Source organism: Pogona vitticeps, chromosome 2, assembly GCF_051106095.1.
Source record: "Pogona vitticeps strain Pit_001003342236 chromosome 2, PviZW2.1, whole genome shotgun sequence".
NCBI lineage: Eukaryota > Metazoa > Chordata > Lepidosauria > Squamata > Agamidae > Pogona > Pogona vitticeps.
The window spans coordinates 13454033-13475675 of record NC_135784.1 but is presented as its reverse complement, the minus strand read 5'-3'; the positions used below and the strand labels follow the sequence as shown (position 1 = coordinate 13475675).

General features: G+C 45.9%; 2 protein-coding genes across 7 annotated transcripts in view; one reads left to right on the top strand and one right to left on the bottom strand.

Annotated features, from left to right (window-relative positions):
• The first annotated feature begins 2251 nt into the window (after positions 1–2251).
• PSMB9 (proteasome 20S subunit beta 9) lies at positions 2252–15572 on the top strand. Its single transcript, XM_072987964.2, has 6 exons — positions 2252–2404; positions 8690–8757; positions 9629–9760; positions 13392–13521; positions 14686–14827; positions 15375–15572. Exons 1-6 carry the CDS (start codon positions 2369–2371, stop codon positions 15500–15502), a joined length of 636 nt encoding a protein of 211 aa, XP_072844065.2. The 5' UTR covers positions 2252–2368; the 3' UTR covers positions 15503–15572.
• A 750-nt stretch (positions 15573–16322) lies between these two features.
• The window catches only part of LOC110070854 (class I histocompatibility antigen, F10 alpha chain), a 31781-nt gene continuing 26460 nt past the window's right edge, over positions 16323–21643 (bottom strand). Inside the window, exons 6-10 of one of the 6 annotated variants that reach the window (XR_013542542.1) lie at positions 21531–21563; positions 19627–19659; positions 18829–19022; positions 18695–18732; positions 16323–17523 (exon numbers count right to left, since the gene is read on the bottom strand). Coding sequence is in view for 4 of the 6 variants with exons in the window: in XM_078387942.1 (XP_078244068.1) it covers positions 18710–18732; positions 19627–19659; positions 21531–21563 (89 nt within the window). In the remaining 2 variants the exon portion in view is untranslated. Of the gene's footprint in view, positions 17643–18694; positions 18733–18828; positions 19023–19626; positions 19660–21530; positions 21564–21643 lie in introns of all 6 variants that reach the window. The other 5 variants (XR_013542543.1, XM_078387942.1, XM_078387941.1 and 2 more) reach the window with 5 other exon arrangements.

Genomic DNA, 21643 nt, shown 5'->3' with positions numbered 1-21643 from the left:
CACTCTGGGAACAAGAGGCAATAAGTCGGACGGCAGACCTCTGTTTAAGTAATGCTGTGAAACTCCCCTACCTCTCTCCTGCTCAATGACTTGGAAATGGCACAGAAAGCAAAAAAAACAGTGAGTCTCTGTGTATCAGTATATTTCCTCTCCCCTCTCTCTGCAGACGAACCCTGTCTAGAACTGCTGTAGGTCTGAACATGTTGTTGTTTAGTCGTTTAGTCGTGTCCGACTTTTTGTGACCCCATGGACCAGAGCACGCCAGGCCCTCCTGTCTTCCACTGCCTCCCGGAGTTGTGTCAAATTCATGTTGGTCGCTTTGATGACACTGTCCAACCATCTCGTCCTCGGTCGTCCCCTTCTCCTCTTGCCTTCACACTCTCCCAACATCAGGGTCTTTTCCAGGGAGTCCTCTCTTCTCATACCCTCCTGAATTAATGACTCCACAGGGAAAGTTAAAAATAAACCTCAGGGGACTGAGAGGGAAATTCCAATGGATTTCTTGTGGCATAAATGTGGAAGGCCAGGGGTTGACACAATGAAGTGGGCTCCCAGGAACAGTGGTCGGGTGAAGGAAGGCTGTTCCAGAAGGCTTTTAACTGAAATAATATTAGCTGTGGGTCTGATGGCAATTTTAATTGTATTTTAATTGTATTTTAATTATTTTATCTTTTGCTGTATTGAATTTTAATTATTGTAAGCCGCCCAGAGACCTCTGGGTAGTTTGGGCGGCATATAAATTGAATAAATAAATAAATAAATAAATAAATAAGGACAGACGGCAGGGCTAAAATCCAGGGAGGAGACGGTGGCCAGTCAGGGGTAGGAAAGGTGGCCAGTGGGGAGGGGGTAGGAAAGGCCAACAACCATCCGGACACTTGTAGTAAAAAGAGGCAGCAGGAAATGGACCTGGCAGTGGTGTCTGTGTCGGCATGATCACCCTGGCCTCTAACCAAGGTTTAAAGTACTCATTCTTCATTTTATTTTATTTATTTTTGAAGTTGGGAGTGGCCAACCTGTCCTAACTGGCCATCCAGTTTAGAGTTTTTGCTTTATTATGTCTTTGGAAATGTACACGGGACAAGAGATGTGGGCAGCTGTGGTCACTGGAACGAAGATGTTTTTCTGAGATATTTAGAACTATTTTGAGTCGGTAGCTCAAGGGGAAAGCTCTCCCCTTTGAAGCTTATTTGACCCGAAATACAGAAGACCCAAGCAACACCTCTGATAGTGCTCAACAAAGATCTAATTACTGTACTAGCATCCTGAGGAAACCAATTTGGAGATATGACTCCAAATTGTTTGTTTTTTCAATTTAGGTTGAAAAAACAAACAGCCATGTGTTCCTTTATGCAATCCAAATGTAGAAGCCACTAAAAATCAAACATTCAGCGCACACTTTCGTGAACAAAATTCACTTCGTCTGGCATAAAGTGGAAAAAATATGAAGGAAAGTCCGAGATTAGTCATGGCGGAGGTAATCTGCCAGGTACGTTGCTGGAGGTGAGCTGAAGGCCGGTTTTGATCAGTTTTTTTGGGAGGGGGCTGTTTTTAAATACCTCCCCCCATGCTATTTAGTTAGAATTTTCCACTCAGCCTCCAAGAGGAGAGGTGATCCCCAAAAGAGCCCCCTTCTAGCTGTCCAAGATTCCATGTTACTAACCCTTACCGTTTTGGTAAGGTCTTTCGGACAAAGAAACAAATGTTCAGAACCTACCTACCTATCTGTCTCTCTCTTTCTCTCTATACCCAGGTGGATGATGTAACCAGCCTTCCACAGAGGTGGATGCAATAACAGTGGAAAGTGGAGATTTCTGTGCCTTCTCAGCGTTGGTGCCTGGGGTCAAAACCTCCGTAGGTCCACATCCAGGTTATACAGCCCTGGACGTGTTACTCTACCAGTAAGTAGCCAAATACATGGCCCTCTAAGCAAGTAAGGCGCAGTGGGAAGGATCCAGGACCGTTCACTCCGGAGGTCACCAGCCTTCATTCCAACATTCGCATCAGTCGAAAGGCCTGCACTCTGCAGGTGCTCAGAGGCGCTCCCTGACCATCAACTGAACTCCGCATTTCTCTGCTCCAGTTCAGGCACGCAGGATGCTGCGTCTGTTTGCCATTTGAGCCCCGGGACGCCGCGTGGGGATGCTTGGAGAGCCGGTCCCGGCCCCCTCCTCCTCCTCCTCTCGCTTTGCTCCTCTGGCAAAGGTGGAATTTCTCCCAGGTTAATTTTTGCATTTGATGGGAGAAACGGGGGCGCCCCTGGTGGTCAAGGGCGGCACTGCAGGGCGCAAGACGGCCGTCACTTTCGTTCTCGCCCTCCGTCCGCGCAAAGAAGGAGGCGAGCCTTCTTCCCTCTTGGGGGGCCGCCATGGACACCCGGGGGGCGCAGAAGATCAGCACTGGGGTGAGTGTGTGTGTGTGTGTGTGTGTGTGTGTGGGTGGGTGGGTGGGTGGGTGAGTGAAGGGAGACGAAGAGGGAGGGAGCGAGAGAGGGGGAAAGTTTGAATCAAAGTCTTGGCAAAAAGTTCCTTTTTTTGCAAGACAGCTCCTCTGTTCCCCTGCCGACTAGTGCAAAAAAGAAAAAGCAACTTTTTCCAAGGAGGGGTAGCGCTACCAGGCAGGGAAGAGGTCGAAATAGGGATGGGGAGCATTCCCCCCCCCCCGTTTTTGTGGATGGGGAAAGACAGATCGATGGAGACCAGCAAAGTGCGCATTTTGCGCAGCGCAAGGACAGGATCCAGCGCTCTGGACTTGAGCGAGCGGAGCGTCAGAATGAGGCTTTGGATGAATCGGTTTTTTTCCCCTCCCTTTTGTCTGAACGAGGTGGAGCTGCAGGTCCAAGTTCCTCACTGAGGGAGGGAACTTGAGCCCGTTTCGCCGTCTTTTTGGCCAACGGGTCCTCCGAGGATAACGGGAGAGGCTGCTTAAACTGGTGGGAGAAAATGAGGAGGTATAAATGTGATTAATTACCAATACTGATACCCCAGGACTATATTTTCAGGGGGGAGCCTTCAAGTTGGCAAGCAATTCTAGATTTTCCCTGCAGGTGCATTTTTACATCTGCCTATTTAATCGGGTAAATTCATCCTAATGAGTAGTACGTCCTCTTTTATATTGTATTTGAAATTATGGAACAGAGTTTCAGAATACAGCAGAAAGAAACTGATTCACATAGTATTAGGTTACTGAGGGGGAAAAGGAATACCCAAGACCCTGTTAAAAGGAATGCAAAGATGGCTGTATAGCAGGGGTGCCACCCTCCAGATGTTCCTGGACTACAATTCCCATAAACCCCAGTCAGCATACACAACGGTGAGGCATGCTGGGAATCAGAGCTGAGCAGTATCTGACGGGCATATTTTGTCTCACCTTCTTCAATAAGGTCTTTTAGAATGTTCCTCTGTCCAGCGCACTCCTTTAACTGCAAAAACTGTAGCAAGAGCATAGGCCAAATACAGTGGTGCCTCGCTTAACGAGCACACCGCATAACGACGAAATCGCATAGCGATCCATTTTTTCGGATCGCTAATGCGATCGCTTAACGTTTTTTTAATAGGGCTAAATTCGTTTTGCGAAGACTGGTAAGCGTTTCGCTTACCGATCTTTGCAAAACGAAGCCCGACGATTAGCTGTTCGGCGGCCAAAATGGCCGCCGGAAGCCCGGAAATGGCCCAAAATGGCCGTGTGCAGCGTTTTTGCGCCCTTGTTAAGCGAGGCGAGGGCGCGAAAATGGCTGCCGGCCATTAAGAAGCTTCGCTGAACGGTGAGTATTTGGCCCATTTGGAACGCATTAAACCATGTTTAATGCGTTCCAATGGAAATCCCTGCCCCGTTCAATGATGCTTCAGCATAGCGAAGGTTAATCCGGAACGGATTAACCTCGCTATGCGAGGCACCACTGTATTCTTATAAGGGAAACATATATATTTTAAAAATATTTTTATTTTAAATTTTATTAAATTTGTTTTAAAATATTTTTAGAAGATAGGATCCAAGGTGGCTTACGTCATTAAAACGCAATACCAAAGCTAAAAAGAGTGAATTATTAAAATGTTAAATAAGCCAGTTACCTTATACTAAGAATGTTAGGTAAAGCATTGCTAAAACAGATTTAAAAGAAACAAAATGCAAACGATTTCATTTTAAAACCTCTCGTAGGCAGTCTGTCACTGAGAGAATGCCTGCCTGAAGAGAAAGGTTTTGGCTTGCTGGCAGAAGAACCCAAAAGATGGGGCCAGCCTAGCCTCCAGTGGCAGGGAGTTCCAGAGTCTGGGAGCAGCCACAGAGAAGGCCCTCTCCTGTGTCCCCACCAAATGCTCCAGTGAAGGTGGCAAAACTGAGAGAAAGGCCTGCCCTGATGATTTTGACACCCGAGCAGGCTCAGAAAGGGAGACACAGTCCTTGAGGTAGCTTGGACCCAATCCATCTAGGGCTTTATAGGTTAGAACCAGCACTTTCAATTATACCCTAAAATGGGCGGGCAGCCGGTGGAGTTGCTGTGACAGGGGACTTATCTGTTCCCTGTGGCCAGCCCCAGTTAGCAATCTGTTTGTCTGCCATGTTTGGACCCGCTGAAATTTTCAAACACTTTCTGTAGGGAGCCCCACATGGCGCGCGTTACAGTAATTCAGCGGGATGTAACTCAGGCATGTGTGTCCCGTGGCCAGATCAGACCTTTCCAGAAATGGGCATAGCTGGCATATCTCTATACAGTGGTGCCTCGCATAACAAGTGCCCCGTTTAATGACTAATCTGCATAGCAATGCGGATTTTACGATCGCAAAAGCGATTGCATTGCAATGTTTTTAATGGGTAAACATCGCATTGCGATGATCGGTAAGCGTTTCACTTACTGATCTTCGCATTGCGATGTTTTAAAACAGCTGATCGGCAGTTCCAAAATGGCCGCCGGGTGAAGAAAATGGCCGTCCGCAGCGTTTTCGCATGGATTCCTCACTTACCGAGGCGGCGAAAATGGCGGCTGGATGGAGGATTTCCACATAGCGGTGAGTTTATCCCCCATAGGAACACATTAAACAGGGTTTAATGCGTTCCTATGGGGTTTTCCGTTCCATGTAGCAACGATTCCGGATAGCGACGATTTATCCAGAATGGATTATCGTCGCTATGCGGGGCACCACTGTACCAAGTTTCATGTGTACCGAATCTCCTTGTGCAAGACCTGGCAGTTCGGCATGGATGGTGTGATGATAGCCGCATTTGCTTCTGTAGGATTTTGGAATTAAGCCTGACTGGGAGGAACTTCAAAAGGATCTCTACAAACTGGGAGGAAGGGATATTAAAATAGTAAAATTCAGTGTGAACAAGTGCAAAGTGATGTGCAACAGGTCAAGAAGGAAATAAATCCAACTTTGCATAAATTCTAAGGGAATCCAAGCTCGTACCAACGGATTGAGAAAAAGGCTGTGCGACTGGGGTGGATGATGGATGAAAAACGTCAAGCCACCCAGTGCATGACTATTTTTTAAAGTCCAATGTTACATTGGATTTACATTAGAAAAGGAATTTTAAAATAAAATTGATAAGTCAAGTCAAATTTTATTGAAGAAATCTACGGACCATTTCATCAATCATTCACCATATACGATAACGTCAAACTTTATAAACTTACATGAAAAAAGAAAATTGGATCATGTATCTCATATATAAGCCAAATTCTCAGAATTGTATCAGTCAGGTCCTCAGTCTAAAATAAATTACTGTTAATCCCGTAAAACCTTGATTTAAAATCCTTATAGAACTCTGCTACATAATTTAAAAAACCCATAACTGACAGTGCAGCAAACAGTGGGCAAGATACTTTATCATTCCCACAGGGGCAAAGACTATTTTGTACAGGTATGCCCCCCAAAAATGACACCCTCTGCATCATTGTACCCATTTGTTCAAAACGGAGTCATGTAAAGGCCATACGCAAGTCTCTTTTCATCGTAAAGGATGAATATTTTCCTTCCTGAAACTGGACTTTAGCCTCCAGCCAGCCATTTCATAGATTTTACAGATGCTAGTGCGGCTGGGTCTGGCTGAGCTCTAATATCTAAAACTCTTTTGTTTAAAAACATTTTTATATTGCAATCAAGAACATTTACAGCTTCAAGGCTATAACCATAGCTTGTGGGTAATTTTGAAAAATTTGAAAACCAAGATTTTTGAGAGGGTTTAATCATTTGCTTAAAAGAGACATGGTGCTGCTGCGGGTTAAACTGCAGAAGCCTCTGTGCTGCAAGGGCGGAAGACCAGCCATCGTAAGATCGAATCCACAGGATGGAGTGAGCCCCCGTTGCTTGTCCCAGCTCCTGCCAACCTAGCAGTTCGAAAGCATGCAAATGCAAGTACAGTGGTGCCTCGCTTAGCGATGTTAATCCATGCAGAAAAAATTGCTGCTAAGCGATAACATCGCTAAGCGATATTAAAAAGCCCATAGAAACACATTAAAACCTGATTAATGCGTTCCTATGGGCTAGAAACGCACCTTTAAGCAAAGATCCTCAATAGTGCCGCCATTTTCAGTGCCTCTGAAGCAAGGAATCTGTCCCTAAACACAGCGGGCGGCCATTTTGTTTACCCGGTGGCCATTTTGAAATCGCTGATCAGCTGGCCGAAAATGGCGCTTTGCGATGATCTCTTCCCTGCGATCATCACAAAGCGAAATTTCCCCATAGGGAACATCACAAAGCAATCGCTTTTGCGATGGCAAAAAGTCCATCGCAAAGTGATTTCTTCACTAAGCGGAGCGATCGCTATGCGAGGCACCACTGTAGATAAATAGGTATCACCTCGGTGGGAAGGTAAAGGCATTCCATGTCTAGTTGCGCTGGCAGTTTTAAAAAGAGAAGTGAAAATCACTCTCAAAGCAGCTAGAAGAAATAAATCACCATGAGTAGATGGGGGCCTCCTTAAACCATCCATCGTAAGCTTTTTTATTCTAAGGAGGGATCGAACAAAGCCTGCCACAGAAAACCCTTTGGAAGCTTGGTGGAGAATTCCATATATCACAACCATGACTGCCAACCCAGTCAGCATCTGTATATGGAAGCAGGAGGAGACACCATCTTGTCCTTTGCCTCAGGCAGCATAAAGTCTTGGGCTGGTCTTTGAGGAATGGGCTGCCTTTTGCTCACAAACCCTAGTCCACTGTTCCGGTCTTGGAGACATGGCACTCTTAACCACCACAGGTGCTGAAGGATAGGCATGAGTTTGCCTTATCTAATGAGAGGACCCCCAAATTTGGGTGCATGAGTGTGCTTGGAGTATGACCCCAGAGCCGTCTATCCATTGGTTTTGCTAAATATGAAGTCTATGGGTTGTAGCCCAAGGAGCTCCGTGGCCTTAAGACTGGCAATCACTAGGCTAACTGCTTAGACACGACCCTTGGACCTACAGACTAGATCTTTGCACCTGGAGTATATTAGACATGCCATAAAGCTCAACTGAAAATTTCCTTTCCCTTTCTCGACCCGGCGCTTGCCATGGAATCCCAGGTAACACCTGTGGTCTGCACCGCCTATTTAGATCTTCAGCGGATTGCCCAGCTGCGTTTCTGTCTTGATGTTGGGGCGCTCACCACACTTGTCCACGAGCTCGTAGTCTCGAGATTAAGACTACTGCAATGCACTCTACGTGGGGTTTCCCTTGAGATTGATGCGGAAACTTCAAATAGTCCAGAGCACGGGGGCCAAATTACTAACTTGGGTGAAAAAAATATCATCACGTTTCCCCCCCACTCTGCCCGCCTTACACTGGTTACCCATTAGATCCCGCATCAACTTCTAGATGTTAATGATCCCTACACGGTTTAGGACTTCAATACCTGTCAGAGCGCCTTCTTCCACCTGGTTCTACCCGTGTCACTCATTCTAGCCAGGCTGGGCGGCTGAGGGGCTTAACTCCAAGAGAGGCCTGGAAGGAAAAACTAGAAACTGGGCCTTCTCGGTGGTGGCCCCTCACCTTTGGAACATCCTCCCCTCTGAGATCCTCTGGCTCCCTCGCTGGGAGTTTTTAAGAGTAAACTGAAGACCTGGCTCTTCAGGCAGGCCTTTCCTCCTGCCACTACTTAATGTTTCCTCTGGTTTTTAGCTTGCTTTAGTTTTTTTTTTTATTGATTATTTTAATTTTCTTGCCTTTTTTGGACTGTAAACAGCCCAGAGTAGATTCGCCTAGATGGGCGGTATAAAAGCCTAATAAATAAAATGAATAATAATAAATTGGTCATTCTCTCCTCCTGCTCCGGGAGGTGATTTTTCACAGATGTCATGAATGCATTGCCAGCTAGGGCGTTGTAGTGGCCAAAGTGTGGGACTAAGACCTGGGTTCAAATCCCCACTCTGCTAGGGAGTGGAGTGATGACAGTAAACCACTCATGGAACAGTTCACATGCCGGAAAAATCCTCCAAAAGGCAGTGGTACCCCACCTTTGGTCCCCAGATGCTCTTGGACTAAAACTCCCAGAAGCCTTCTCCATTAGCTGTGTTGGCCAGGATTTCTGGGAGTTGTAGTCCAAGAACCTCTGGGGACCCAAGGTTGGGAAGCATAGCTGTAAGAGTTACCTTCAGTTGGAAGTGATGTCACAACCCAAAGCATGACACATGATGGCATACAAATGTTTCTGCAAAATGTGCAGACAACCCCAGCTTTCTTCATCTTTGCCTTCTTTCTTTTGCCCTCGCAGACAACCATCATGGCCGTGGAATTTGACGGAGGAGTTGTGGTGGGTTGTGACTCACGAGTCTCTGCAGGGTAAGTCCCGGCGGTGTCGGCGGTGTGCCCGTGTATGTGTTTGAGAAAGTCACAGGGTCCCTGATATGTGGTCGCTTCCCTTTATCTTTTGTCCCTCAATGAGGAAAGATTACAGGGTTTCCCGAGGCCTTTAGATTTATGTTCTAATGTGAACAATCTACTGCTAAAGTGCTCCAGTGCGATATTTCTGACCTGACAATGTGTGGCTGTATCACCTTCGTAACACAACTGCACCTGCTGGCAGATGTCCAGTGTTAGAAATGAGGTGTGCTTATGTGTACAGTGGTGCCCTCGCTTGATGATGATAATCTGTTCCAGCAAAATCGCTGTTAAGCGATATCGTCATCAAGTGAAAAAAAAACCTATTGGAATGCATTGAAAACCAGTCAGTGCCTTCCAGTAGGGAAATACCTCATTGTCCAGCGGAGATTGCCATAGAGAACTGCCGATCAGCTTCCCTCCAGAAAGCAGCCATTTTGTAAAGGGAGGGAAGCCATTTTGTGAGTGGAAGCCATTTTGCGGAGCCGGAAAAATTGCCGTTACACGAACAAACGGTTCGCAAAGCAGGCTCCTAATCAACGTCAAGCGGATTTCCCCCATTAGAACCATCGTTTTGCGATCGCAATAGCGATTGCAAAAATATCATCGTGAAGCAATTTCGATGTTATGCGGGGTAAGCGTATAGTGGGGCACCACTATACATGGTTGGCTGCTGCTTCGTGGTGCTCGTGAAGCTTTAGCGCTAATGCTAATGGTCGAGAAACACAATAACGATAAACTCCACCTGGAGTGTGTCGCCTCCATCTTTTCCTCTGTCTGTCTATCTGCTTTGTGTCAAATAGTTTCAAAAGCTTGCCGTTCTCCTCTCCAGGGAGTCCGTGGTGAACCGCGTCTTCAACAAGCTGGCCCCCCTCCATGACCGGATTTACTGTGCCCTCTCTGGGTCAGCTGCTGATGCCCAGGCCATTGCTGATATGGTGCATTACCAGTTAGAACTGCACAGGTGAGTAGGCGCCGTGTAGGTGCACACGGAGAGACACAGGTAGGGTCATGTCTAGGCGTGGGGCTTTTGGAAATCATGAAATTTCAACCCCTAGAGGTCTGCAGGAACCCCACGGCCAGACATAAACCTTTCAGATGGTCTGTAATCATGGTCAGCGATCGAAATTCCAGGGCGTGATGGATCCGGTAGTCTCACTACTTACTCTCATCCATACAAGGTGCCTCTCAGGAAACTACCATACCCAGAATTCCCTGGCATTTCTTGAAGAGCTTAGCCCTTCTTCATGTTCAAGAGAAGCCATTATTTTTTCAGCTAAAAGTGATTACAAATGCTTAAAAGAACTAGGGTTGGGTGTTATTTTTTTTCAGCCTAAATTCCCAGGGGAATTCCCAAAGACTTCTGGGAATTTGTAATCCACAAATTCCAAAAATCCCATGCCTAGCTGTGTCATCCCAGGAAGCCACATTCCAGAAAATAACAGCCATGTAAAGTTCTTGCAGTAATTTGTGGTTGTTATTAAGTCGCCTCCCAACTTATGGGAGCCCCAGGAATGAGTGAAATCTCCAAAATACCGTGTCTCCCACTGCCTTGCTCAGCTCTTGCAAGCACAAACCTGTGGCTGCCTTTAGAGAATCAATCCATCTCATATTGGGTCTTCCTCTTTTCCTGCTTCCGTCTACCTGTCCCAATTTAGTTCTCCCAACAATAACAGCAACAAAACCAGGCGCTTAAGAACACCTTGATGCATGATGGTGTTATAAATGGCGACAGATCACTCTGCTGCCCAGGCCGGAGGTATGAAAAGCTAATGCAAAACAGTAGGTGTGTTTACTCAGCAGGAAGGGAAACAAAGAGAGAGAGAGAGAAATCAGTAACCTTGGGAGGGGCCGGAAAGAACCTTTGAGCCTGGCCGTGTTTTCACCTACAAATCCCATCTGTTCTCCACAGCGTAACCAATAGTAACACACATAATTATTATTGGGCCAAAACATTTAGAGACCCAACTGTTCATCTTGTAGCACATCCTATTACTATACTAATTAATGTAAGAAATGCAATTTATCCAGAATTTGCAATGCATGAACAACTATCAAGGATGAATTTGCTAAATAAGGGCACTCACTCTCTCTAACACAGAGACTTGCGCACGCCCTAAAGTAAGATGTGAAAACATTTTTTTTCATTTGTGTAAGATTTGCTGCCTTCGTGTAAGTGGACTATTACAAAGCAGAAGCAGTAGAGGGATTGCTCGAGTCTTTATGGGCAATCAGCCTGTCCTTTTATGCTTGCTCCATGAGCGTGTGGCTTCAGAAAGAGAAAAATACAAGATGCATGTTTGCTCAAGTTGTGCCTCCTCCTCCTCTGTAACGCAACAAAAACGGCTTTTGTGCTGAAGGCAAGATAAGGACCTGAGAATCTTGTATCCCTCTGGGTTGATCAGTGCCAGAAACTGCATCAATAGTTTCTAGTCTATAGGCTGATGGATAAAAAACTTCACTGGAAGTTTTCTCTTTAATCAGAAGTGGGACAACCATCTGTCAAAGACCCTTTAGCTGTAGATTCTCTGCTTTAATAGAGGGCTATTCTGGATGACCTTTGAGGTTCCTTCCAACAGTTCATCACCATAATCTCATACTTATTCATAGTTTTAATTTAGGTTTGAAACTTTCAAGCTGTTTCCTCAGTTAAAGTTGTGAACCAGAACAATGTCTCCAGACAGTTAAATGAGTCTTCAGCAGGTGTGATGATCCATAGCATTCCTTCCAGCTCTGCAGTTCTAAGATGATGGTGATGATGTGATGCTCGAGTAAGAAAACATTCTCTCATTGCAAATTTCCAGCAGTGAACTAGACTGTCAGGACTGTTTTAAAAAACAGGTGCAGGAGCGCCATCTAGTGACTTCGGTGGGACATAGCGCTTCTCCTTCCTCACCTGATTTCTCGGAAAAGGCAGTGCTGCCCTTGTTAGGTATGAGAAAGATAACAAGCCAGGTGGGTCTTGTTATGCAGATAAAACAGAGAATTCCCCAGACTTGTAACAAAGACTTTCTTGTAGAAGTGGCTGCTTAAGCGAACAATGTGCTGTTCTCAAGACCCAATCCAGTCTTGCCTCAGTTTCCCTGCATTTGTTTTGCTTCCCAGCTTCCCACTTCCAGAAGTCCACACTTTACCTCAGCTGAGATTGGCCCATTCACACGAAAATCCTCAATACATCCGTAGGACTTACTCTCAAGTTAGAGTGTTATAGGATGGCTCTTTTGTGTTTCCCTAGTTCATTTATTTCTGTACAATTTCATTTATATATTGAAATCTATTTAATGCATTCCAGTTGGGGGGGGGGAATTGACATCTTGCGAAAATCGTCCATAGAAAACTTTTTTGCGAAACGCAGTTCCCCATTGGAATGCATTGAAATCTATTTAATGTGTTCCAATGGGGGGGGAAACCATCTTGCGAAGCATCGGGTTTTTTTAAAAAAAAAGTCTTGCGAAGCATAGACCCAAACATCATCTTGCGAAAATCGTCCATAGGAAAAACAGTCTTGCAAAGCGCAATAGCGATCACAAAAACCCATCGTCTTGTGGATTAATCGTCCCGCAAGGCAATCATGTTGTGAGGTACCACTGTATAGGTTAGTGTGCCCATTCTGTATCCCATCTGGCTGCCTCAAACTTTGTTGTTGTTGTTGTTGTTGTTGTTGTTGTTGTTATATGCCATCAATTTGCCTCTGACTTAGGGTGACCCCATGAATGAACGATCTCCAGAACATCCTGTCCTCAACTGACCTGCTCAACTCTTGTAAAGTCAAGCCCGTGGCTTCCTTTAGGGAGCTAGTCCATCTCTTGTTTGGTTTTCCTCTTTTCCTACTGCCTTCCAACTTTGCCAGCATTTTGGTCTTTTCTAGAGTATCCTGCCTTCTCATTATGTGTCCAAATTAAGACAGTCTCAGCTTCAATATTTTTGTTCTCAGAATGTTCGGCTTGATTTGATCTCTAGGACCTACATGTTAGTCTTTCTGGCAGTCCGGGATATCGGCAAAGCTCTCCTCCATCACTAAATTTCAAAATAACCAGTTTTTTTTCCCCGTCAGCTTTTTTCACTGTCCTGCACTCACATTCATACATGGTGATCAGAAATGCAAGAGTGTGGATGATCCTGGTGTATGCACCCAAAATACAGAGCAGCATTAGGACCCTTAGAAGTTGATTTGAGGAGACTGGATTAAGGGAAGGAAGGAAGGAAGGAAGGAAGGAAGGAAGGAAGGAAGGAAGGAAGGAAGGAAGGAAGGAAGGAAGGAAGGAAGGAAGGAAGGAAGGAAGGAAGGAGCTAGTGATGGGTGGAAGGAAGGAAGGAAGCAAAGGAAGGAGGTGGAATAGAACAGAGTGATGGGTGGAAGGGATGAAGATGCTAATGATGGATGGAAAGGAGGAAGCAAGCAAGGAAGGAGCTAGTGATGGGTGAAAGGAAGGAAGGAAGCAAAGGAAGGAAGGAAGGAGGTGGAATAGAACGGAGTGGCTGAACCCCTAAACCGACAACATTTTGTTACAGGGTTTCACTTTGTATTTTTGAAATCGTAACCTTTGCCAACTTGGTTGAAATGGCTGAATTATTCCCGTTTGTGTCCCTGGCAGTTTGGACGTGGATGGACCCCCACAGGTCCTGGCTGCAGCCACCGTGGTGAAGAACATCAGTTACAAGTACAAAGAGGAGCTCTCAGCACACCTGATTGTGGCAGGATGGGACCCCAGGAAAGGTGGGCAGGTAGGTCCCGGTGAACAAAGAGGAAAGCATGAGGGGCTTTTAATGGCTCCCCCTTTTTTTTAAAGGTGGAACATTTAAGAAATAGTCTGAGGCTGTGGGCAGCTAGAACATTGTGCCAGCACTCCAGCAAAGTGGGCAGCCAACATTGGGTTGTAATGTGTAATCATCATCATCTTGGAACTCCAGCATCCTCTCAGAACTGCAGGGAAGGGGCCCTGTGGGTCATCGAGTCCAGCTCTGTCAAGGAGGCACGGTGGAGAACTGAACTCCCAACCTGGGAGTTTTGTGGCTAACTTTTCCTGAGCGGTGCAGCAGATGTGCAGGGACTCGCAGAGAAAAATAGTTATCCGTTGCTAGAGAGTTAATAGGTGCTTACAATCTCCTGGACTCACTCCGTGACATTAATATAAAGAATAAAATATTCCATTTACTTACAAATGTGAATAAATATATTAACAACAAACGAAACAGCAACATGACTGCCTTTAAACAACTCTACTGTGGTGTACTTTGAAGGACATTTTTTACCAACCACCATCAAACGGGCATTAACAGACTTTCTGAGGGAAAAGATTCCCTCAGCAAAGAGGCGGGGCTTTCTTTGAAATCTGAAATGCAGGAGAGAATTATTGGTTAGTGCTGGACAAATTGACAGTTACTCCCAGCCTATAGAGATCCTTCCTAGCCAAACAAGCTAGAAGGAGCATGTGAGGTTGTAAAGTCCTCGTTGTTGTTGTCATGAATGCCAGTGTGGTCCCAGTGTGTTGGACTAGAAATTCAGAGGCCTGGATTGTAGTCCTCACTACGGTTAAATCACTAAATTCACAGGGTGTCCTTGAGCTCAGCCTGAGCTTCATCACAGTTCTAATAATGGCACAAATCCTCATAATAAATTGCACTAGAATTGGCCCACTGAATCAATGTGGGTCTGCTCCGTAAGTTCCATTGATTTAAATGGGATTACTATAGCTGCAACTTTATTTTAGTTGACTAACAAAATCCCCACTGATTCAATGGACCTAACTCTGGTGCAAGTTATTACGCTATGCAACAGGATTTGGGCCATTATGTCCATCCAGCACTACTCCACATAGGAACGTGCAAATTAAGCCAGGATAACAACGGCCTGTCTCTCCTCTACTCTGCCGTCTTCCATTCCAACAGGTGTACGGGACGCTCGGAGGAATGATCATCCGGCAGCCCTTCATAATCGGAGGATCAGGGAGCACGTACATTTACGGCTACGTCGACGCCGCCTACAAGCCTGGAATGGACCGGGAAGAATGTCGCCAGTTCACGAAAAATGGTAGCTATCTCATGATCATGTACTTCAGGAAGGAAATCAGAACGCTAGCTCTTTTCTGTGTTGCCAGGGGCTGGTATCTTCTTGCTAGTCCGAACTAAAATAAACTCACTAAATCAATGGCAGAATGGTAAGACAATACTTATGTAAGTTCAGTTGATTCAGTGGGTCTACTCTTGTTAAGACAACTAGTTGGATTAAAATAAAGGAATGCCAATTTTGGATAAGACTCAGCTGGTTCGGCAGGGGGTCAGTTGGTGGAAGTCAAGATTTGTACAGCTTCACATGCTCTTCTCATAATATTTAGACATGGGTTGAGTCTGTGGCATGCTTCTTTTGGGGGGGTATGTTTTTAAAACAAAGCAAAGCAGCTGTTCCTAAGAGTGCTGGATAATACAGTACCACTGTTGACCTTTATGATGAATGTTTACCGAGCAGGATTTAGTATCTCCTGGAAACGTACTGATAATGTTGTCCACCAGCACATTCTCTACCTACCAGGTGCTTCTAGGCTGACTTTCATGGCTCCTTTTCTTTCTCTCTTGTCTAGCCATTGCTCTGGCCATGGGCCGAGACGGTTCCAGCGGGGGCGTTATTTACCTCGCCACCATCACCAAAGACGGCGTTAAGGAGGAAGTGATTGTGGGAGACCAGATCCCGAAGTTCTACGATGAATGAATTCCTTCTCCCCCATCCCCTGCTTTATATCTAATCAATGTCACTAAAATAAAACTGTTTTTGACCCATAGGCACAGAGGTTTTCATATCCTTTTTGACTGTGTGGACCCTGTGTTGTTCCGGGATGATCCACACACTTTGTGGGCGATGTTTCTTTACAGATTTGTTTCTGCTGGCTGGTCTCCGCTCTCCTACATCTTAGTTCCACTCCTGTTTATTAGTTTTTGTGTGTTTTCTTGGAATATCAGTTGTTCTTGCTTTCAACTTTATTTCTTTGGCTCACCTAAGGCATGTGGGTGCTTATATACAACTATCAGAATATTGAAATACATTACAGAAAATCAGTGGCACGGTTCTGTATTTATTTGGTCTTCTTGGTTTTGTTTCGGAGTTTTTGGTTTGTTTTTTTTTAACATCCTACCACCTTTCTCCATGACCAGCTCCTGCTACACATTTCTCTGCCCAGGGATGTTGTTTTCCATTCCGAAACCAAGCGCTAATGAAGCATCAAATATTTATTTATTTATTGGCATGTTCAGAAAGACTCCTTGTGCCCTTTAGGGGGCAAGGGGAACCCCTCCAGCCATGCTTTGGCCTTCCTAGGCTCCCAAAAATGTTTTCTTTAACGTTTGTTCACTGGGGGAAACCAACTTCCAGTTCCCTCGAAGAGAGGCCAGTGACTTATCACTCCTTGAGCTTCAGAAAAAAGAACTTTCTTTAAAAACGCCCATGTCCCTGGAATTTTGCAGCTGAGCAGTAAGGTAAGATGGGCCAAGAAGGAGCCTTCTGAGGCTCAGAGAAGGAACAGCAACACAGCAGATGGGAAAACACCAGACTTTATTGAAATCCAATTATTCCAGCTGTCTAATATACATGTAGAAAAGAAATCTTAAACCCATAACTAGAGATGGGAGTATTTGTATACAAATATTCCCCCACAGGTGCAGATAACAAAGGTCCGGCCCCCTGGGGCCTGAGCGACCACTCATAATTCCTTCGCTGCCACGAGCTTTAGGGAGCCTTCTTATCTCTCAGTTGCTCACAATGGATTAGCCACTCTGAGACCTGGCAGAGAGACTCGTCATCCCGCTTTCTGCCAGGACTGGCTAATCTATCGCAATAGGAAGGCTCCGTGGCGCTAGCGGCACCTGTGGGGGGTATATACGAATACAAATATCCCCATCTCTACCCATGACCATAAAAGCCAAGTGAAATATGTTACTTATGTCGCTAAGAAGAAGCTCCATTATAGAAGAATCAGATCATGATTGCTTGAAGGATATTTTCCCCCAAAGATCATCATTTCCTGATTTCATAGAAAATTTCAAAGTCTTTATAACCAACCAAGAAAACACAGACAGCCTGGATTCACTGTTGTCCCCAAAATGTTAGTAATTTGAGTGCAAGCAGGTACAGAAGCCATAACTCAGTTAATATGATCTTCAAGATATGTATACAAATAATGTGAAAGTAGATTTTTTTTTCCGTTCAGAAATACAATTTTTCTCGTAATCTCTTGTTAAGACAAAATAGACTAAATAACAGCTCCGCTGGTCAGTCATGCTCTGAAGTAAGAAAGGCCCATTGATTGCAAAGGTTGATGGGTTGGCTGATTGACTGACCGACTGACTGATGGATAAAGTGATCAATATGCTGCTTTTTTTCCTAGACTGGGACTCATTGCAACTGCAGCCTCATCAATTTAAATAACACGAATCACCAAATATTTTATTCATTCAATGACAGGTCTAGAATTGTTACTTCAGCTACTAAGGGGACTCATTCATGAAAGATTTTCATGTGTTCTTTGCCCCAAACATGAGCCTGGAACAAGGTCTTACCACTGTGGAGTTTTCAGAAAGCACAACAAGAAGCCAAACTCTTCAAAATACAAAAATGTGCATTAATAGCTAGTGTAAAAATGAAAGAAATTGTGAAAGGGCACCACAGGATTCAAAGCATGATGGATCCACTCTTCCTCATTCGGCTTCCTCTGCGGGAAGCACCAATCTTAAGTTAGGCTGAAAAGAGGAAAAAATTGTTTATGATGCTGCTTCACAGATGCCAAGAGCAGAATCTTCCCCTTCTTTGTCACTGGATCTGGGACAGGAATCAGTGAAAACAATGATCCATTTTCATTCTATGAAGAGAGACGGAACACGTTTGGAAGCTACATTTTTGGCCAGGAGGGCAGATGGATCGATTACTGCACCCTGACGTTCCTGGAGAATCATGCAGGAGCAACTAAATGACTTATACTTTGATACCCAGATCAACTCGGATAGGACGGTCGGGATGATCTGGTTCTCACTGGCATTTAACCCATTCAGGGATAAATGTTAGCTGAGACAGATAACCACAGGCTCAAACTACCAAGGAGTGTTATAAACTTTTATAGCACTCTGAGGGTTTTCTTTGTCATACTTTTGACCTTGACAGGCGGATAAATTACAGGGGACCTCACACAATTTGGATCCTTCAGTGCTGAGGGAATGCTTTGGGGCAATCTCTAAACCTAGAATGCGGTAAATGGCCTTTGCATATTTGAAGCGCAGGAGGCTCCACCACACAGCAAGCTCAGTTTTTGTTGTAGTTGCGTCTGGAATATGCTGGGAACCCAAACTATTGCAGATACACCAGGCATGGCTTGGTCACCCCCCGGCAGTCCTGTCCTTACTGCTTCCTCTTCTTCCCTCTCCTCCCGCTGGACATGCCAGTCCTTCCCTGAGGTGGGAGGAGGTTGGAGGCTCAACTGCTTTGGCAGGAGAACCCCCTTGCACCCCATCAGAAGAAAGAAAGGACCAGCAAGGACAGAATAAAGAGTCCAGCCCCTTCCTTCCACTTTTCCTTTCTCTGATCTGTCACTGACCCCCTCAAAGCCTTCCCCTCCTGCAGCCAGGAAAGGCAAGTCCTGGCAACTGTCCGGAAAGAGGGCGGGTGGGGAAGCAGGGCTCTCAATTGGGCTGATAGGCTGCAGATGCAGGAGTCTGCTTAATAGGGATCCATCATCTTCCCAGAGATCCAGTCCCTCCCTTGCAAAACTCTTCTTTTATTCCTGGAGCCTACCGTGTTCGGAAAAAGGGAGAAGGGGTCTGTCCTCAGAACGAATGGACTTGGCTTCCCCACCTGAAGGCCTTGGCCTCTCTCTCCCCCTCCTGCTCACAGATGATAAGCCCGTTCTCTGCAACTCACCTCTTTTTGAAGATGCTAAATGGCTGCTGGGTTGCTCCCTGTGTGGAGAGAAAGAAGGAGACCAAGTCAGCATCTCCCTGAATTGTGCCTGACATTGAGAGACATGCGGCTGTTCAGTCTTCAGGAGGTCATACCTCAGAGGCTCAGTTATAAGAACATAAAGGCCCCCATTGGTCATTCTTGCCCTTATTGGGTGTCCTAAAAATATTTCGCGAAGACGTGTCATCTGAAGGGTTGCCACAGGTAAGAAGGCATCGATTTATTCTCCACTGTGCCTGAGGCTAGAGCAAAAACCAATGGGTGGAACCTCATCAGAGGGAGATCCAACCTGGAAACAAGGAGGAATTTCCTAAAGGTGAGAAACATTAAACAGCGGAACAGCTTGCCTCCCGATGTTGTGGGTGCCCCATCACTGGAGGTTTCAAGAAACAGCCATCTGTCCAGGATGGGATGAGGTCTCCTGCCTTGGGCAGGGGGTTGGACTAGAAGACCTCCACGGTCCCTTTCCAACCCTATGATGATTCTATGATTCTATAAGCCTATTCACCTCTTTTTTAGGATGCTAGATGCTTATGTCACTTCCTGTGGGAAAGGGAAAGGAGGAGACGAATTCAGCATCTCCCTGAATTGGAGGTCAGACCTCAGAAGCTGAATTATGAGAACATAAATGCCTCCATTGGTCCATTTTTAGAAGTATCCTTGCCCTGAATGGGTGTCCAAAAGGTCTTTAGCAAAGGCATGCCGTCTGATGATGGCCTTGCACTGAAAAGTGGGGCTGGGGAATCAAACCAGGTAGGGAAAGATCCCCTCTCCTCTCTGGGAGATCTGAAGCAGCCACTACGCGGGGAAACCACCCTTTCTTTTCCCAAGCAGACTCTGTGAGATGGGGGATTCTTCCTACCACCTTTTGGGTGGGATCCCCTCAAACTTACCTCCACTGGAGCTGCTAGAACTTCCGTCATTTGCTGGAAAGGAGGAAAAGATCAGGAATTCAACATCCATGGATGGGTGGGAGGGGGTAGGGGTTAAGCCCTCTTCTCACTCACACAAGAGTCTAACTGCTACATTAAACTACAAAATCATCCATGCAGGTGGATGATAATAATGGAAATCTAAATCTGGAAGGGACAGGGACAGGAGAGGCCAGTGTCTTCTGGGGAGAAACATAAAAATCAACTTTTCAGCTGCCCTGTGAGGCATCTAATGCTGAAGAGCAATCAGTCTGCAACGACATAAAAAGTGTTGTCCTGGATGTGGCAGATGTCTGTAGCGTCCCTGTCCTCTGAAACTGATTGCTACCCTGTTTCCCCGAAAATAACACCTAACCCGAAAATAAGCCCCAGTATGATTTTTTCAGGATGCTCGTAATAGAAGCGCAACCCCAAAAATAAGCCCCAGTGAAGTGAAATCCCCGCCCTCCACCCTTGTGCAGCAACCAGAAGAAGAGGACGTGACTGTATTTGAATAAATGTACAGTGGTGCCCCGTATAGCGAGGTTAATCCGTTCCGGATTAACCTTCGCTATACGAAAACATCGCTGTGCGGGTAAGTAAAACCTATTGGAACGCATTAAACTTAGTTTAATGCATTCCAATAAGGGTGCAAACTTACCCCTCCAGCGATGTTTTCGCGTCCGGCGGCCATTTTGGAGCCGCCGATCAGCTGTTCGGCGGCTCCAAAATGGCCGCCGGAGCCCCAATCGTTGCAAAGCGAGTGCGGCGATTGGGGCTGATCCGTATAGCGATCCCCCAAAAGGGATCGCTATACGGATTTTTCGTTAAACGGTGCACTCGTTAAGCGAGGCACCACTGTAGATTGTTGTACATGAAAAAAAAAATCTCCTGAAAATAAGCCCTAGTGTGTTTTTGGAGCAAAACTTAATATAAGACTCTGTCTTATTTTCGGGGAAACACGGTAATACAGTACTTACTGAATCCAAAAAATGCACAGAGTGTCATGCAGTGGGAGGACAGATGGTGGTTCTGAGCCATCAGGTCAGCTCCCACTCAGGCCCACCCTCTGCACGAGGGACCTCCTTCTAATCATTAAACAGCCCTGCTCAGCTCCGCTCTTGGGAACGATGGTTTGCCTTCCTCTAGTTTTCACCCTCTAGTTTGTGGCTTCCTCCCCCCCCCCCAACCAGGAAAGTTCCAGCCTTAAATATGCCGGATTATAACGGTTACCACTCCCAGGACAATGTGACTAAGGAGGATGGGAGTGGTAGTCAGCACCCCGGAAATGTACCACTCTGAAGAAAGTTGTTGTAAGACACGGATCCTAGGAACTTGTGCCAAAGGCATTAAGAAAAAAGAGGGTTTGGGGAAGGGACTGGAAGTGGAGAAAGGGGCAACGTGGAAGACCGGCCAGAGGTGGCACCAGGCAGAGAGCGATCTGAGTCCACGAGGCGGCTGGACTGCTGCCCTTCTGGCTGCCAGGGAGCCGAGACAACGAAAGGACCAGCACATGTTCCTCCAAAGCGGTCTCTTCGCTGCGTCTTAATCCCATGTGATAGGAGGGGATTGTGCTTTTCCTTCCCAAGTCCCTCCCTGGCCTTTATTTCATTTTTTTAAAAGAGCATTTTCACCATGAGATGTGAAGCAAACTGCAACTAAAGCCTCCCTCACGCACCAGAGGAGGAAAAACTGACCTTGGGAAACGACTGAGAGACCGACCGCACTCAAAGGACAGGCTATTGATCAGCAAGACTGCTGCCCCCTCCCAATAATTCTCCTCAACTGCTCCCAATGGCTAGGGCTGATGGGGGATGTAGTCCAAGAGCTTCAGAGGCAGCCTGAGGCTTGCAATTTAAACACAGAAAGAGGAAACTTCTACTCACTGGACGCTGCTTTGTAGCCTTCTTCACGTTTCTCTGCAGAGACAGAATCGGAGAGTTAGATCTGTAGGCTATTCCGAGATCATCCAAACCCACCCCCTGGAAGCAGGGAAGGA

Excerpts from the sequence above, each read along its gene's own strand:
- PSMB9 (XM_072987964.2), top strand. The coding sequence starts at position 2,369 with ATGGACACCCGGGGGGCGCAGAAGATCAGCACTGGG. Across the intron at positions 2,405-8,689 it reads CGCAGAAGATCAGCACTGGG|ACAACCATCATGGCCGTGGA; the intron begins GTGAGTGTGTGT and ends TTGCCCTCGCAG. Across the intron at positions 9,761-13,391 it reads TACCAGTTAGAACTGCACAG|TTTGGACGTGGATGGACCCC; the intron begins GTGAGTAGGCGC and ends TGTCCCTGGCAG.